Source organism: Panicum hallii, chromosome 5 (assembly GCF_002211085.1).
Source record: "Panicum hallii strain FIL2 chromosome 5, PHallii_v3.1, whole genome shotgun sequence".
NCBI lineage: Eukaryota > Viridiplantae > Streptophyta > Magnoliopsida > Poales > Poaceae > Panicum > Panicum hallii.
The window spans coordinates 779151-796275 of NC_038046.1; the positions used below are offsets into that span (position 1 = coordinate 779151).

General features: G+C 43.5%; 3 protein-coding genes and 1 non-coding gene across 6 annotated transcripts; all 4 read left to right on the forward strand.

The window, feature by feature from the left end:
- Positions 1-6505: 6505 nt before the first annotated feature.
- LOC112894743 (protein NRT1/ PTR FAMILY 2.7-like) lies at positions 6506-8772 on the forward strand. The gene is made up of 4 exons (XM_025962543.1): positions 6506-6657; positions 6787-7004; positions 7117-7673; positions 7782-8772. The coding sequence occupies exons 1-4, from the start codon at positions 6558-6560 to the stop codon at positions 8650-8652; spliced, it is 1746 nt and encodes a 581-aa protein (XP_025818328.1). The 5' UTR covers positions 6506-6557; the 3' UTR covers positions 8653-8772.
- Positions 8773-9247: 475 nt separating this feature from the next.
- On the forward strand, positions 9248-11643 carry LOC112893478 (mitochondrial import inner membrane translocase subunit PAM16 like 2-like). Its single transcript, XM_025960841.1, has 4 exons — positions 9248-9473; positions 9587-9674; positions 11090-11220; positions 11338-11643. Exons 1-4 carry the CDS (start codon positions 9471-9473, stop codon positions 11455-11457), a joined length of 342 nt encoding a protein of 113 aa, XP_025816626.1. The 5' UTR covers positions 9248-9470; the 3' UTR covers positions 11458-11643.
- Positions 11644-12060: 417 nt separating this feature from the next.
- TRNAR-UCU lies at positions 12061-12133 on the forward strand. Its single transcript has one exon. It is a non-coding gene; the product is annotated as a tRNA-Arg (tRNA).
- Positions 12134-12518: 385 nt separating this feature from the next.
- Positions 12519-17051, forward strand: LOC112893477 (E3 ubiquitin-protein ligase RGLG3-like). Of its 3 annotated transcripts, none has more exons than XM_025960838.1 (12): positions 12519-12714; positions 13566-13734; positions 14285-14369; positions 14487-14627; positions 14729-14842; positions 15137-15234; positions 15308-15384; positions 15456-15561; positions 15814-15941; positions 16063-16207; positions 16279-16335; positions 16582-17051. In XM_025960838.1, the coding sequence occupies exons 2-12, from the start codon at positions 13606-13608 to the stop codon at positions 16663-16665; spliced, it is 1164 nt and encodes a 387-aa protein (XP_025816623.1). In that variant the 5' UTR covers positions 12519-12714; positions 13566-13605; the 3' UTR covers positions 16666-17051. The 3 variants fall into 3 exon arrangements, with proteins under 3 accessions (XP_025816623.1, XP_025816624.1, XP_025816625.1); XM_025960839.1 differs by having other exon boundaries at positions 13582-13734; XM_025960840.1 differs by lacking the exon at positions 12519-12714 and having other exon boundaries at positions 13666-13734; positions 14285-14364.
- The last annotated feature ends 74 nt before the right edge of the window (positions 17052-17125 follow it).

A 17125-nucleotide genomic window follows, 5' to 3' on the forward strand; every position in this document is an offset into this window, starting at 1 on the left:
AGGCTACTTTACCCTAGCTATTATTCTCTCGGTCTGTCCAGCTGAGGGCAAATATAATGGTCCTTCAGATCCACTTCCCTCTTTAATTAGTTCGTTCATGCGTTTAAGGCTCCGTTTAGTTCCGGAGAACTAAGAACCCGTTTAGTTCCGGAGAACTAAAATTTAGCCCTGTCATATCAAAGAAAATCTTGCTATTTAGAAGTATTAAATAAAATCTGTTTACAAATTTATTTTACAGATAGATGCTAATTCACGAGATGATTTTAATGAGCCTGATTAACCTATGATTTGCTACATTAATGCTGTAGTACCCATCCGCTAATTATGAATTAACATATCTTATTAGATTCATCTCATGAATTAGCCTAGAGATTCTGCAATTAGTTTTGTAATTAGATTTTATTTAATATTTCTAAATGATAAAATTCTCTTTGATGTGACAGGACTAAAATTTAGCCCTCTGAAACCAAACACCCTCTAACTCTTAAACATCATCTGATTTGTTACTTTTATTTCTATATAGTAAGTAGGCCATTTACAGTGGATAGTCGTTGTATCGATCCATAAAATTTCCTGCTTTATACAAACCGAAAGAAACGAAGGTGTAGTAAATATGGTCACATTGTTGATGAAAATCTAGCTAACATTTACTATTTCACAGGTGGTGGGAGTTATTTGACAAAGTTTTTAGGTAGAGTCATGTGAAATTAAATGTGGCCATAAATAATGTGGTGTGTGGTTAAGGGCAGACACACAAGGATAATCACACGCAATTCTCCTGTTGGGAGTTATTTGACAAAGTTTCACTTTATTTGCAATTTTCCTGTTGCGGTGCTCCAATAATTCAGCTAGATAGAGTGACATAGAATAATCACACGCAAAAATAAGATCAAAGAGGTGAAAAGATGAAAGTTCAAGAGGAGACAATTAATAAAGCAGCTGGAATTTTCTTTTGATTTGCGACCTCAACATATAGCCAGCTAAACGGTGAATTAAATTTACTACTCACAAAACGCACAAATAATCGCTGGTAATTACAGGGGGAAGATAGATAGATGTATCTCACTCTAGCTAGCTAGTGCCTGACAAAATAATCCTAGCTAGTTGCATGTGAAATGTGGCCATAAATGTGTGTGGTCAAAGGAAGACACTGCAGGACATAAATGAGTGATGGAGAAATAATTGGGCAGCAACGGTCAAGATCTTTTTACAAGTAAGACTAACTGAACTCCCAGTGTCCGGAATCACCATTTAGTTTGGCTAATAACTAGCTTGTTTTTCTGCAGACTTGGATCTTGTTTTTTTCTGATCGGCCATAAGTAGTGCATGCATGCATGCATCTAATATACTTGATCTATTCTGAAATATTCTTTAATAAAGCCTCCAGAGACCTAATGCTATATGAGTTTTTTCCCCCCTTTGCAGTCTTATTACCTATGGTACGGTGAAAGCCAGAGTGACAATTACACACAAATATAAGATGAAACAACCAAATCACAGAGGTGAAAATAAAGATGAAAGTTAAGGAGAAAAGAACTAATGCATGGGACTATTATTAGATCCAAATAATTAATCACTATTATTTCTTTCTCGGATGGATGCCAGAATTTCATTTTGACTTGCAACCTCAATTATTCAAACAGCATATACAGACCAGTAGCACCGCATCACCAGCAGACCTCAATTACTCAAACTGCATAATAAGATGAAACCAGCAAATCAAAGAGGTCAGAAGATGAAAGTAGTTCATCAGGAGAAGAAGAACGGGACCATCCAAATAATCGCCATCTCTCCATCTCTGATATATAGATGCGAGAGTTTTATCGCGACCTCATAATTACTCAAACTAGCTACATATAGATGCAGCAGCACAGCATGTGTAGCTAAAACAGTACTGAATTGAATTTATATATACTACTCACAAATTAAAACGCATTAATAATCATTGGTACTTACAGACCGGATCAGATGTAGCTCGATCATCACCCTGCCTAGCTAATAGTTAAGCTAGTGCCTGTCAATCCTAGACATGCCTATCAAGGAGGCCGCCGCCGGGGAGTAGTAGTATGTAGTTGAAGCGCCTGCTGAGATGGACGACGACGCCGGCGGCCGACGGAAGACCAGGCCGGAGACCCGTACCGCCACGACGAGCGCCGTGCCGATATCCACAGCCATGTCGACGACCTCTTGCAGTCTGCAGATGCTTCTTCTCATCATCACTCGCAGCAGGACATGGAGCACGCACTCCATGGACGCCATCGTCGTCTAGCCTCCTCTCTTGCTGCTGCTGCTGCTGCTGCTAGCTGCTTTTGTTGTATCGATTGCTAGCAGACCTGCAACTGATGCGACAGACGACGCAAGAGAGGTGCCCTTGACCTCTTTAATTTGCTTCTCTTTCTTCGTTGAAGTTGAGCTTGCTAGGTAGCTATACCTCACGGCCGGCGTGTGTGCGTTGGACGGGCAGGTAGCTTGTTTTTGTCATGTACCTTGCAGATGTTTTTTTTTGCGGAAATGTACCTTTCAAATATTGATCGGCTTGAAAGCAACATGGATCTACCATACATAGTACTGGGCGTGTGTTTATTTGGATGAAATCAGCTTGTAAAAAAGTGATTACTTGTAACCTTGGAGGTCCTTTATAAGGTTAATTAAGAACACCGTTGAAAAAGCGAGGGAGCTAGAGGGAGGGAGAGACAGAGCTGGGGTGCATGCATGAAATCATGCTGCATTTTCTTTTTCTTAATTTTGCTGAAGCCACCTTTTTTTGTAGTTGACACATTTGATAGTAGTTTTTAACTTTGTCCGTTGTTCTCAAAGGACCAGTAATTTAATTTCTCTAGACAATATGGGTATTGGTCCTCTCATTAATATAATGGTAATTAACTTGCGACAGTATTTTAGCCCAGTACTAGCTAGCTATGAAAGCAAGATACTGTAAATCAGATCTACTACCTGCATTTTATGTTGTCATCTCGATAACCATATCTATCGTAGTTCTTGAGAATTTATTGAAATCAAAGAAGCGCTCAGTGCTAGCTTTTCCACCTAGCTGCGACGACAGTGATTAGCAACATGATGTGCTCATTGCCATGTGATGCATGCACGGCGACAGGCCAGTTAGCTAGCTAGTTACACTGTACACGTAGCCGATCGATCTGCAAGAGTCTGCAAGCAATATAACACATACTGTTGCCGCCAGGCCAGTTGGTATATTGCTCGACTAGCTCTTGCAGCAGATCGGCTGCAGTGTTCCATCATATATAAAAAAGTGATGCATGCTTTTGGGTTGTCTGAACTGAAGTTCTAGCTAGTTCGATTCCCAGCTGGCCAGCTACATGTGCAGCAAAAGGAATTAGCTAGGAAATTAGTTCAATTTTGTATAAGAACTGCCGTGCTCCAGGTGACTTGAGATGCTGCTTTTGTAGCCTGGCGCCAAGCAGGTAACAATAACTGATGATTCCTGAAATATCGGTGATTCTAGTTGTTGGAATGATGCCAACAAGCTAGTCAGCAGCAGGGATCCGGAGCTAGCTGATTGAGAGGCCAGGGCGGCGGGGCCCGGATGAGGACACCGTGTGCTCATCCCCGGGGCCAGTGGGCACGCACCCCTAGGCCTCGCCAGCTTCGTTTCAGGTTAGGGGCGACCAGGGTGTCGACACTTTTCCTCACCGATCGCCATCATCATCGGATGCCGGATGCATGGTCTTGCACTCTTGCTTGCTTGCTTCTTCCCCAGGCCAGATTTTAATTAAAAAGATCCATGCATGATGACAAGACCGATGGAATCTGACAGTAGCATGGTCCAGGGCCCACTTGACATGCCTCATACTAGTAGTAACCACTGATTTACGTTGAGTTAGTCTGATTACAAATTTTTAAACAACTGTCACTGTTTGTGGTCTCTTTTCTTTCCTTTTCGGTGAAACAAGTATCATTATAGATTAATCACATGTCAATAACCTGCTAGACATAGACTTGTATGGGGAACTTATACTGGCTGCCATCGATCGCGCAGTGCAATAAACAGGGTTTCATATATAGAGTAGTACAGATTCAACTTATTTTTTTTCGAGGAAGATTAATATAACCTCTGCTGCTTGTTTTCGGTTTTTTCAGTCCAGTGTCCTGTCAACTTCTTTTTATTAAGTGCTTGGTTATAATGCTATTAGATTATCGTTGGTGCGTGGAATAAATTAAACTAGAATTACGATGCATTGACATTGTGATAGTGGGCAACACGACATATTCAATTTAGTAAATTAATGAGAGTCGTAAATGTTGACCTGTTGCGTCTGCACAATAGAAAATTGTATGGCATGCGTAGAATAATAATAAGCATGTAACTTTTTTTACAAAAACAAAAAAAAAAGATGCAGGAAGATCCTCAAGAACATTTTTTTTTGAACAACAAGGCACGAAGCTATATAGTTTGATAAAAGAAAGGAGTACCAACATATATAAAAGCAATTTCTGACCAAATAAAGTTCAAAAATGTAGAATTGATTGCGGTGACAAAAAACCTTATTTGTGATGGAGTGGTAATGCTCGACACATACCAAGGAAGCGACCACACCAGACAGTGGTTCAAGCAATAAGCTCTCGACACCTGGGAACTCATACATTCTGCTCAGCTTAATTTCTTGGTTAAAATAAAAAAAAATATGAAGGAAGAGACCGAAAGGAATGAAGAATGATGCTAGCTGCGCGTGCATGCATCGATGGATGGATCCACTAGTTCGCAAAAGCACTGGTTCTCAAGCACTTGGAATCGTCCTTTCAGTGCGGAGACAAAATGGAGGCTAGCTGCTGCTTATATCAAGTAGTAGTGCTCCCATTACAGTTGCTAGTGGAACACCTTACTATTACGTACCTAGCTACACATGCAGGTGTAGCAGCAGCAACCAACTGAATCATAGATATATACTATGCAGTTTAATTCCTTTGAGATCATCGATCATCATGGCAAACAGGAGTAGAGCAGCGTACGGCAAAGGCAAAGATGCTCGCTCATCTATCAGCTCCATCCCTCCCTCCATATACTGTCGTAGGCCAAATCTTCATAATAAGCCAGGCGAATAAAGGTCGATAGATCTTCTCCATTCATAATTCATCCATACACATGCATGTTGAGTGTACGTTATTCCCACTGGTGCAGAACATACTAATGAAAGTATCAGTTTCAGATCCGACGGCTAGACACGGGAGGAGCAGTGAGGGGCCTTTTATCCCGGTTAGTGGCTCCAACCGAACCTAATAGCGCGCGGCACAATTCGTCTTGATGATAGCCTCCAATCGGGACTAAAGATGATCCTTTAGTCCCTGTTGATGACTCGAACCGGAACTAAATTACTCAGAAACCTTTTTAGCCCCTTCTTCCTCCCCCTGCTCGAGCCATTCTTCCAGGTATATTCTTCTTGTTCTTGGCTCAGGTGTGGGGAGTTCATGCTCATTTTCTTCAAGATTTGTGAAGGTTTTTGATTTTCCCTCCATCCAACAGTTTTAAAAGTTAGAAACTTCATCCATTGCTAGTGGAGCTCATTTCATGATTTAGAAATAGAGATTTTAGAAGTTTTTTAGATTGGGTTAAATGTTAATTTTTTTCGATCTATACACCATTTGAGCTCATATTTACTTAATGTTTGCATGTGTAGATATGATTTACTTGTATTAGTTCATCAAAATAGGTATATAGAGTAGAATGATATTTTTTGGAATGGAAGTATATATAGAGAGAGAGAGCGGAATACTATTTAGAACAAATATGGATATGACAATGAGTATATTAAAAATTTTCTATTTTTAAAACGAGAGTATGTGACCATACATACATACTCTCATTTTAAAAGTGAAATGTGAATGTGTGAATGTGAAATTTCAAGTTGAATAGTTATTGAAAGTGAAAAAAGATGTATATTTGGTATTTATTTTGTATTATGAATAATTATTCAAATTGAATATAACACAGATGTTATATAAAACTTGGTTGCATTTTGTATGTATATGTATATATCTATGTTTCACTTTGTTGCACTTTATTAGTGGTGAATCCAACTTTGTATGTGTGTGTATATATTAGTGTATTTCATACTCAGCTCGAATGAGCGTGTAGGAACGTATACAATAGAAGACTACGTAATTTCGAATATCAAAATATAACTAAAATAAAAAATAAATAGAAAGGAACATATGAAAAATAAAAAAATAACACCAACCGGGACTAAAGAGGCTCCCAACATTTAATCCCGGTTGGTATGATTAAAGGTCCCCATTAGTCCCGGCTACCTGACCCTGTACTAAAGGCCGAAGGCTTTAGTTCTAGATTGGCGGTGCCGGTTGAGAAACTGGGACTACGTGGGGTTTTCAATTGGGACTCATGATCATTTCTGTACTAGTGTCCCTTCATCATTATATTATCGTACATTACTCTGATCTTTATTAATTTGATGGACCTCTTGTATATACACACACAAGCAAGTAGCAAGGTCACATATATACATTGCCATACTCTGATCTCCTCAGCTTACCACACAGTCGTCAGTCCTGCCTGCCAGGGCAACATGAGAACAGCTGCACCTACTGTATCGTCGTCTGATCATGACCAGACACCTGCTGTCAGGAAGCAGAAAGGAGGCTGGATCACTCTGCCATTTCTTGCAGGTCGATCGCTAATTGTATTCTTTATCATTGAAAAAATATATATGCCAATCAAATAAGTCTCGATCTATTGTTTGACACGTTTCGTACACGGATCATGCTGCATGTATATTATTTGTACTAGCTGTGCAGGGAGCGTGGTAGGGCTGGGGATGGCCATGAGCGCCACCAGCAGCAACCTCATCGTCTACCTCATCAGCAAGTACAACGTCAGGACCATCGACGCCGCGCAGATCTCCAACATCGTACGCGGCTGCATGCAGCTCGCGCCCGTCCTCGGCGCCGCCCTCTCCGACGCATACTTCGGCTGCTACCCCGTCGTCGCCGCCGGCGTCGCCATCTCTCTGCTGGTACGGTGATACAGTATAATAAGCTGCGCTGTCTGTCTCCTGCTGATCGATCATCACTAGCTCCTGTGTGTCAGTGTGTGTAATTAACCTGCTGTTACGTGGGGTTGTGCAGTCATTTTTGGTTTTCACTCTGACGGCCGCGTTCCCGTCGCTGCGTCCGCCGCCGTGCGCCGCCGCGTCGCCGCCATGCCAACGACAACCGCCGAGCGCCATCCAAGCCGCGGTCCTCTACGCGGCGGTGTGCCTCCTGGCCGTCGGCAACGGCGGGACACGGTACAACGCGGCGACGCTGGGCGCGGACCAGTTCGTCGGCGGCGAGGAGCGGCGGCGCGGCCGGGACGCCTTCTTCAGCTGGTACTTCGTCTGCCTCTACGCGTCCTACGTGGCCGGCGACACGGCGCTGGTGTACGTGCAGGACAGCGTCAGCTGGGCCCTGGGCTTCGGCGTCTGCGTTACCACAACCGGGCTGGGCCTCGTCGCGTTGGTTACCGGGTCCAGATATTACAGACGGCCCGTCCCGAAAGGGAGCCCGTTTACGGCCCTGGCGAGGGTGGCGGTGGCCGCTGCGAGGAAGGCAACGCTGACCTCGACCTCACTTGCTAGAATGAAGTATTACCATGGATCAGGTCGCGGCACAGATCACGCTCCAACTCCAAGTGAAAGATTCAGGTCAGACGCCTTCGAAATTTGAATTGTTTTCTTCGGAATCTTTCCAAATTTCGTTCTTGGGTTTCAAACAGGTCCTGCGATCAATGATCACACCCCTGTTCCTGTCAGGTTCTTGAACCGAGCTGCGATGATCGCAGCAGGGGAAACTGACCCGTGTGACGGGTCCGTAGCCAAGCCATGGCGCCTGTGCACGGTGCGAGAGGTGGAGGACCTGAAATCGCTGGTCCGGGTGCTGCCGCTCTGGTCGTCGGGGATCCTGGTGAGCATGACCGTGAACGCGCAGGTGAGCCTCACCGTCCTCCAGGCCCTGACCATGGACCGTGCCCTCGCGCCTCGCTTCGTCGTCCCGGCCGCCTCAATGACGGTCACCGTGCTGGCCGCCTTCATCCTCTTCGCCGCGCTCTTCGACCGCCTCGTCGCCCCGCTCTGGGAGCGGCTCACGGGCGGCCGCAAGCTGACCCCGCTGCGGCGCGTCGGGCTCGGGCACGCCCTGAACGTCGCCAGCATGGCGGTCGCCGCGCTCGTGGAGCGGAGACGGATCCGCTTGGCGCGCGCCGCCCACTCCCAGGGCCACGCCGGCGGCGGTCCAGCAGCGGCCGCTGCGCTGCCGATGTCGGCGCTGTGGCTGGTGGCCCAGCTGGCGGTGACCGGCGCGGAGGAGGCGCTGCACCTGCCGGGGAACACGGCGCTGTTCTACCAGGAGTTCCCGGCGACGCTGCGGAGCACGGCCACCGCGATGCCGCCGCTGTTCATCGCCGTGGGGGCGTACCTGAGCACGGCGTTCGTGGACGTCGTGCGGCGCTCCACGGGGTGGCTGCCCGACGACCTGAACCGGTCGCGGCTGGACAGGGTGTACTGGACGCTGGCCTTGGTCGCCGCCGTCAACTTCGGCTACTTCCTTGTGTGCGCCATCACGTACCAGTACAACAATGTCGCCGACTGCGACGGGAAGGCTAATCAGATACCGGACGACAAGTAAAACACATCGAGCCCTTGTAATTTCAAATCGTAGCTGCTGATCAATGTACTATGTACCACGTTAATTTGTACTTATACCGTGCTCTCATAAAAGAAAGTAAAATACTAGTCATTTTCACAAGGCTACAACTATAACAAGGGAATTTGTTGGCGAAATTAGGGCCAGTTTGGTAGAGCTCCAACTGATTCTGATTCTCTGTGGGAGCTGATTCTCTAAGAGAAGTGATTCTGTGGCTGAAGGAGATTCTGTTTGATTCTTTAGCATAAACTCTTAAAATCAGAATGGAGAATCACTTCACAGAATTAGGAGAAGCTACTTTTTTCAGCTCCCAGCCTCTTAGTTTATTTCAAAGAATCACTCCACAGAATCAGCAGAGAATTACTTCTCTCTAAAAACTGTTTAGCAGACTTCTTGCTGGATTCAGCAGAGAATCAGATCTGGGAGTTCTGCCAAACTGGCCCTCAGCTACCTCGGAAGAGAGAAAAAAAATCGTACAAGCTGGGCAACCAGCGACATGTTGGGCCTAGTGTGGGGCTCTGTAGAATCGGCCCAACTACTATCCACAAACGTCTTTCGTGCCGCCCAAGATGAGCCCTAGAAGCTCAAAACCAAGCAAGAAGAGCAACGCGGCCGTCCACCGGAGCCGCCACGAATCAGAGCGAGCCCGTAGCCCTCCGGCGGCGTGCCCTCCCTCCTCGGAGAGCGATTCGCCGCCGTGCGTCCCCCGCGAGCTCCTGCTCCAAGGTCGTCCCTATCCCTAGGGTTCCTTCCCCGCCGCCGCCGCCGCCCTCACAGGAGGAGGAGTGGAGTACATCGCCATGGTACGCCGATGTTCTGATTCCTTCATCGATCCGTTTTCGACTAGCGATTCGTCTATGTGATTCTTCCCCTTTCAAGGTTAGTCCCGCACCTGACGCTTCTCATCTTTCAACAGGCGGGTAGGCTCCTCGCGAATCTGATCGTCTGTGGCGGAAGCATTGTGGGCAGGGCCGTGCTCCAGGCATACCGCCAAGCCATCGTCAGTGAGTGCCCGCTCCTCTTGCCTCTGTCCAAAAAAATAAAATAAAATCCGGGCTACTTTGATTGTGCAGTGGATTTCATCGTCAAACCACGGCATACCTCTGAGTATGCAGACAGTTGTCGGTGATTAGAATTATCTAACACTCTTTTTGGTTGGTAGTGGCATGTACCTCACAATGTCAAGGCCGAATACGAATTTCGAGCCCTCTTGCCCCTGGTGTTCTGTGTTGCCCCACGTTTCTGATGTGAGGGTACCTGAGCAATAATCAGTCACTATTAAGGTTTAGGGGTATCGTTTGGAGCAGTTCTGTTTGTAAATTTTTTTAGAGATTTACAAATAGGGCCTTGTTCTTTTGTTGCAATCTGTGAGTATTTTCATGTACACTCTAAAGCTTATAATATTGGTTCCAAAAAATATATTTGTAGGCATTTGTCCCTGGTAGCCGTGCTGTCATCCTGTCACAGTTTGGGTGGTGGTGATATGATGGTATGCTACCAGGGTAGCCACTAGCCAGCCATTACCAATCCCAAATACGAATTGGTTTGGTTGGTTGGTAGTATCTAGCTGGCAATATCAATCCCAAATACGAATTTTGAGTTCTTGTGCCCCTAGTATCCTGTGTTGTCCTAGGTTTCTGATCTGAGGGTACCTGAGTAATCAGTGACTCTAGATAATACAATTAGAGATTCAAAAAATTTGTCCTTTTTCTTTTAGTGCTATCTGCGAATCTTGTCATGTACTCCCTCCGTCCCAAAAAAAAAGTCATCCTAGGAATTCTAGGACAAATTAACAAGAAGGTAAAATGACCATGTTTGCCCCTATTTATTACCCATATTTGGCACTAATTGGTTCTTGCATGCACATACACTTTCTAAATAGGGTAAGATGACTTGTTTTTTGGGACAAATTTTGAATCCTGGAATGACTTATTTTTTGGGATGGAGGGAATACATTCTAAAGCTTATAGTATTGGTTCCAAAAAGTATATTTTGAGGCATTTGTCCCTGGTATCAGTGCTGTCAGCCTGTCACAGTTTTGGTGGTGGTGATATGATGGTACGCTACCAGGGTGACCACAAGCCAGCTTGATGCGAAAATGAATTATTGTCCGAATAATTCTGCTTTTGTGAACTAATAAGCGATGGTAAGTTCCACGATATGGCTGTTTCTGTCAATAGGATATGTCCCACTTTAGTGTGGAAGAACATATGAACTGATTGCATACATGTGTACAAAAGTCAATTTCATGCTGTCCCCGTTAGATTAGACCAAACTTTTAACTCAACCTTGTTTTGCCTGCAAAGTGTCATAGGTAGTTTTAGGCTCTGTGCTTGGAACCTTTTTATTCTGAAACAAAATTGTCCATGTGACATATACCTTTTGAAATGCAGTTAATTGTTTCTGATTTTTCTTGTAGATGCGAACAAAACTGGAGCTGCCCAAGAAGCTATAAATGGTATTAGACGGGCTAGCAAGGCCATGACTGAGCAAGAAGCCCGGCAAATACTTGGTATCAGTGAAAAATCGACTTGGGAGGAGATTGTTCAGGTATTATGATGCACAAATATGTCCATGTATCTGTTAGTCTCTGTTAACTTCATACTGTTCGAACCATTGCCTGAGGCAAGCCTAACATCGAATTTCTCCTGTTCGAATACTCTGCAGAAGTATGACACGATGTTTGAGAGGAATGCGAAGAACGGGAGTTTCTATCTCCAATCAAAGGTTCATCGTGCAAAAGAATGTCTGGAACCTTTGTATCAAAAGGCTGATGTACCAAACTGAGACTGCGTAGACGCCTAGCATCCGTTTGAAGCACTATGCTTGACTGATCAATTTACCGATGCGGCTAGAGATGATGATTCTGTTTTGAGTTATGTTGGTTGCGTCAGGTTGATTGGTTGTAACGGGACGCAGCTTTGCTGGACTCAGAATAATGTTTAACAAAGATGCGAGATTTTGTCCGATTCTCGTTGCCGGCGCCTCGTTTATGTGGTTGTACATTTATATGCCCATTGGCTGTGATGGAATATATCTTTTTTTTTTAAATTAAGGATTGTATCTTCTAGATAACTGGTTTGGCTGCCGCCCTGCATAGAAAGCCACAATTTTGCTGCGATACGATAATAAGAAATACCTGTTGTGTGTCTAGTCTCTTTTCCCTTTCATTTGGTGTGAATTTCTGTACCAAGATGACGCCGTGATCAGAGCCCCGGAGGAGAGTATACTGTATACCTACGGTAGGCGGCCATTCCATGACCTGAAACTGAAAGTAGCCGAAGAGATCGATCGAGTTCCAAGGGGATAATGCAAACATATCAACCCAAGAAAGAGCCTGGATCTGAATAACAATCCTTAAGCTAACCTACTTTAAAGGTTAGCGAAAAGGCGCCCGTGGCCTAATGGATAAGGCGTCTGACTTCTAATCAGGCGATTGTGGGTTCGAGTCCCACCGGGCGTGATTTTTTTTTATATTATTACGTCCTTCAGTCTTTTTATTTCTTGGTCCCAGCCAGAAGCTATTAATTAAATCTGTACAGAAAAAGAGAAAATTGTGACATGGATAGATCATTGTCGTGCTTGTTTGTGCAAACAACGATGGATGGGTGGAGACGAAAGCGAAATGATGCTACAGTAATATATGCTAATTATAAATTAATTAGAAATCTTAAGCTTATACAGTTAGTTTTATGATTAACTTATATATTTTTCTAATTATGATTGAATCATTAGATATCAATAAGTCCCAGGAAACGAAACCAAACGCAGCCCCGTAATACAGGCGCATGTGAGCTTTTTGCCTGGGTTGCTTGTCTGGCTTCAAGGTCAGGTTCGTTACCACTGGCTTGTCTTCGGCCGCAGCATCTCCACTCTCCGCACCTGACCTGACGCTCCGGAATCCGAATCCGCCAGTCAGTCTCCATTGACTTCCTCCGCTCTTCCTGCCGCCCGTCGTGTGTCCCGTCCTCGCTGCTGGCCCGCTGCTGCCCGGCTCCGCAGCCCCGCCGCACCGAGGCCTGCGAGCGCTTCTTCAATCGCCAGGTAACAAACGCAATCCTCTCCGCGCCAGCACCCCTCTAGCATCCCTGCACTGCAAGGGTCGTTCATTCATGGGAGGTGACCCTGGCAACAAGAGCCGCAAGCATCCCTCTATTTTTTAGCACCGATTATTCGATCTGTTCTGGGAATTTTATCCTTCGCGACTTGAGCCACTGATGGTTGGTGATTAGGGGAAAGGAAGACACAAGCTAGTATTCTGGTTTCAGTCGATTTTCGAGGTTAGGCTAGCAACTGGATGGGGACAATTAGTGCTGCAAAACGACTTACCATTGTGCCTCGTTGATTTGCACCTCTTACTAGGCTGCCTGCAGGAACTTTATTCTAGGTTAATTCGATCTTTTCTCTTACGTCGCTACTTGATGTGTGCATCCAGTGTTCTGTTTATGTTTCGTTTGTTTAGCCAGTACATGCGTTCATATGATGAGGCAATTTCAATTTTCAACTCAAAAGAACGGGTACTAGATCCCAAACTTCCTGTGCATCTATGTTTTGTCCTTTTTTTTTTGTGTAGTACCTCCATCATTTCCTTTGATGAAATCGGTTGTGCACGGTAATCTTAGAATCAACTATCTACTCCACTTTATTAGATCCATCTGTTTGTTAGATCACAAGTTTTGGGTGTGGAATGTCACCTAGCAAAAGATCAGGAATTCCCTGACTCTGCTTATTTGTCTAATATACTAAAAAAATATCCATTCCACTTCCACCATATGCTCTGTCTGGTTTCTTCCTGTTTTCTTGTGCATAATGTCTAAAAATTGTGTATGATATAATTCTCACCCATTATTTATATGCGGCCTCTTTGCTTCAACCACAAAAACGCGACCTCCAAGTCCTTTGGGATTTTAGACGTTCTGCAGATCATTTATTATAATGTGGGGTGAGAGAACTCATCACAAGCACTGGCATCAAGGGCATGGTCCATCTGGAAGTTCCAAGGACAAAAAACATGACAAACGGCAGCCCAAATTTATACCAGACAATTATAGCTCGGTGGATGAGGTAAGGATCAGTAAAATCTCCTGATGTGATGTATATATCTGTCTGAAGTCTAAACAAATTTGTCAGCTAATCTCTCCTGTCATCCTCCTTTTTTCCCCCTGAGAATCCATGTTGAACATAAGTTATTTTTTTTCAGAAACAAATAAGTTCCATTATCTTAGAAGAAAGTTAAACCCAGAAAAGGTCAAATTGAGGCCTTCAAGATGGCCTTTTTTTTGCCTAAAATTTTTGGGAACTACCCTAAATCTTGCATGCCATTGTCCAAGCTTCGACATCTGGGATTAGTAAACATGGAAAACTACAGTTAAGTGCTGGCACTGTCAGTGTTTAAAACGATAATCTAGCATCATTTAGTGTACAAGTCCTTCACCACAACATTTATGTATTTCATATCTTTTTTTTTGAGGGCATTATGTATTTCATATCTTGCTGTGAACACTGCTCATGTCCTTGAACCACCCCATTTTCTTTTCTGTTTTCCAAGAAAAAAGAAAACCCACAGCATTTGTTTGTGCTGCTATATAATTTTTTTTCATTTCAATTTATGAAGGTCACTACTGCACTGAGAGAAGCTGGTCTCGAATCATCAAATCTAATTCTTGGTATTGACTTCACCAAAAGCAATGAATGGTCAGGTGATGTTACTCCTGTAATCCCGTCATATCTTTTGTTTCCTTCTACTTCTTGGCTTAATAGCAGCTTTACTTGAGATCCTCCTTTTGTTATAAAGAAGTGCTCTTTGAATTCTGCAGGTAGGTATTCCTTTGGAAGAAAATCTCTGCATGCCATTAACGGCAACCCAAATCCATATGAGCAAGCTATATCTATAATCGGTCGAACACTGTCACCTTTCGATGATGATAACTTAATACCATGTTTTGGATTTGGTGATGGTCAGTATTCACCCTTATTCTATTATTTTCCCATTATGATTTTGCTTTGAGGAAATTGGTTTAGTCGTACATGACTTAACAAAATGTAGTTCATTCTGTAGCTTCTACGCATGATCACTCTGTCTTCAGCTTCTACCAGGATAGCCGTCCCTGTCGTGGCTTCGAGGAGGTTCTTGTAAGGTATCGGCAAATTGTTCCACATTTGAATCTTTCAGGTAACAAGGCTTGTTCCCTCCTTTTGTACAGTAGATATTGTGCAAATATTGAAGACTGGATATTTCAGTAACTTCCAGAACCCAGAGTCCAGGATAGATCATGGTTTAGGATAGCAATGCTTTATTTTATAGCTTCAATTTTCTGAAGTGAAACAAGTTTCAAGGTCCTGGAAAACTACAGTACATAGCCTACTTGTGCAGTCTTTAAACTAGTTGCTACTTGTTATGATCCATTACTGGCAGTACTGGTCTATGCTTGTGTGTTGCTTATTCTCTGGTTTAACTGGTGTGCAGGACCAACTTCTTTTGCACCTCTGATTTATGCAGCGATTTCTGCTGTTGAAAATAGTAATTGGCAATACCATGTCCTCGTAATCATAGCTGATGGACAGGTAACATGTTCATAATACCAGCAAAATACTTCACTAGAATCATCAACATATTTGACCTGAGCAAAAGTTGTAGGTGACTACCGCTAATACAAATGATGGGAGATTAAGTCCACAGGAACAAGCAACCATACAGGCGATTGTTGAGGCTAGGTAAATTCACTTCTTCAGTTGTTAGAGTTTGGTTTTGCGGCATTACTGAAACCCATTTATTTGGTTGTCAGTCACTATCCTCTTTCAATAGTAATGGTTGGGGTGGGTGATGGACCATGGGATGCCATGCAACATTTTGATGATTGTATCCCTGAAAGAGCTTTTGACAATTTCCAGGTGATTATAATACTACAATACGATATTTAAATTCCAAATTTAATGTTGCTCCACTCGTACAATACCTTGAGTTTATTCTAGCTGTTTTTTTAAACATAATGTTGTGAGTATTGAATATTTCAGTATGAAAAATTATACTGACTTGAATACTTTTTTTTCTGCCATTGCCTTCTGAGTAAAGTGGTCTTCATGTTGCAATTTCAATTTCTTTCCTGTTGCTCTTCCAAAAGTCTTATTGATAAGCTATTGCAGTTTGTGAACTTCACCGATATTATGTCAACAAGTAAGGATATGTCAAAGAAGGAGGCTGCATTTGCCCTTGCAGCTCTTATGGAAATACCTTCTCAGTATAAAGCAACTCAAGGGATCCGATACCAAGAGTACTTGTTCTTACTCAGCTCTTTGCCGTCCTCAGTCCTGAATTAGTTTCTTGGCATCATTGCCATTTCATTTCCATCTGCTGATGTTCTATTTGTTGCGTTATCCAAACTAATCTCCCAGAAAGCAAGCACAAAGGATTGGCTCTCCCAGGATTCTTCCTCCTCCAAATAAAGTTCTTGAACATGATAATGCAGCAGCTTCACATCCTCCTCCAACTGCAAGCTCCCGGTCAACTGGCATTGGCAAAACTGCTGCTGATGAGCAGGTACTTTGGACCAGTAACTCTTCCCTATATTAGAGTGATGACACCTTAAACTGTATCTTTGCCACCTACAGGTATGCCCCATATGTTTAACCAATCCAAAGGACATGGCTTTTCAGTGTGGTCACCTGGTAAGATTTCTATCCATGTGCTATCTCCAAGGGTGCAGTATCTAAATGTGAAATGACAAATGATCACTAATAACTAAATACCTATTGGTAGTGAACTTTCCCAAATGAAGTAACCTAACTTAAGATTTGAGAAGTATGGGTTAAACATTAACCTTAAGTTGAATACTGAAGGAACATGGATAAAAATTCAGGTAACTTCTTATTTTGGATGACTGATTGATAAACCTTCAATTTTCTTTGCGCAAGACATGCAAGGAATGTGGTTCAATTCTATCAACCTGCCCATTGTGCCGTGTGCCAATTACCATGCGCGTGAGGCTCTTCTCTTAAAACGGTGTGGCATTCTGAAGGGAAGGGATCGACAGTTACATCCATGGGGTGCCAATCAGTAAGGAGCAAGAACTCGGAAGCACAAGGCTTTGCGCTGCATTCTTGAATGCGAATGCCCTGAAAAACCATGTAAAAAAACTTCTCCGTGCCTATTCAGTAATGATGGTTGATGAATAATTTCATGTATTGCATGTAAAAATGTATGGATATCATGCATCAGCATCAGGGAATTGCGTTCTTGTGTTGAATGGGATAGCAGCAGTCGTCACATATATATGTTCATACCAGAGAAAAGATACTTTAGATGGATGGTGTGCGCTGTTATGTTCCGAACGGTTAACACTTGCTCAAGTTTGGAAAGATTAAAGGCATGCCAAGATTAAACATGAAAGTTCTCAACTTGTTCTGAGAAGTGCCAGTTACAATTCCGTTTGACATTTGTAAGAGTTGCATTGCAACT

Bases quoted from the DNA above. Each gene is read 5' to 3' on its own strand.
- LOC112893477 (XM_025960838.1), top strand. From the start codon at position 13,606: ATGTGGGGTGAGAGAACTCATCACAAGCACTGGCATCAAGGGCATGGT. The intron at 14,628-14,728 runs GTCAGTATTCAC...TTCATTCTGTAG, and splicing joins ATGTTTTGGATTTGGTGATG to CTTCTACGCATGATCACTCT. The intron at 16,208-16,278 runs GTACTTTGGACC...TGCCACCTACAG, and splicing joins AAACTGCTGCTGATGAGCAG to GTATGCCCCATATGTTTAAC.
- LOC112894743 (XM_025962543.1), top strand. From the start codon at position 6,558: ATGAGAACAGCTGCACCTACTGTATCGTCGTCTGATCATGACCAGACA. The intron at 6,658-6,786 runs GTCGATCGCTAA...CTAGCTGTGCAG, and splicing joins CACTCTGCCATTTCTTGCAG to GGAGCGTGGTAGGGCTGGGG. The intron at 7,674-7,781 runs GTCAGACGCCTT...TGTTCCTGTCAG, and splicing joins ACTCCAAGTGAAAGATTCAG to GTTCTTGAACCGAGCTGCGA.
- LOC112893478 (XM_025960841.1), top strand. The intron at 9,675-11,089 runs GTGAGTGCCCGC...TTTTTCTTGTAG, and splicing joins ATACCGCCAAGCCATCGTCA to ATGCGAACAAAACTGGAGCT. The intron at 11,221-11,337 runs GTATTATGATGC...AATACTCTGCAG, and splicing joins CTTGGGAGGAGATTGTTCAG to AAGTATGACACGATGTTTGA.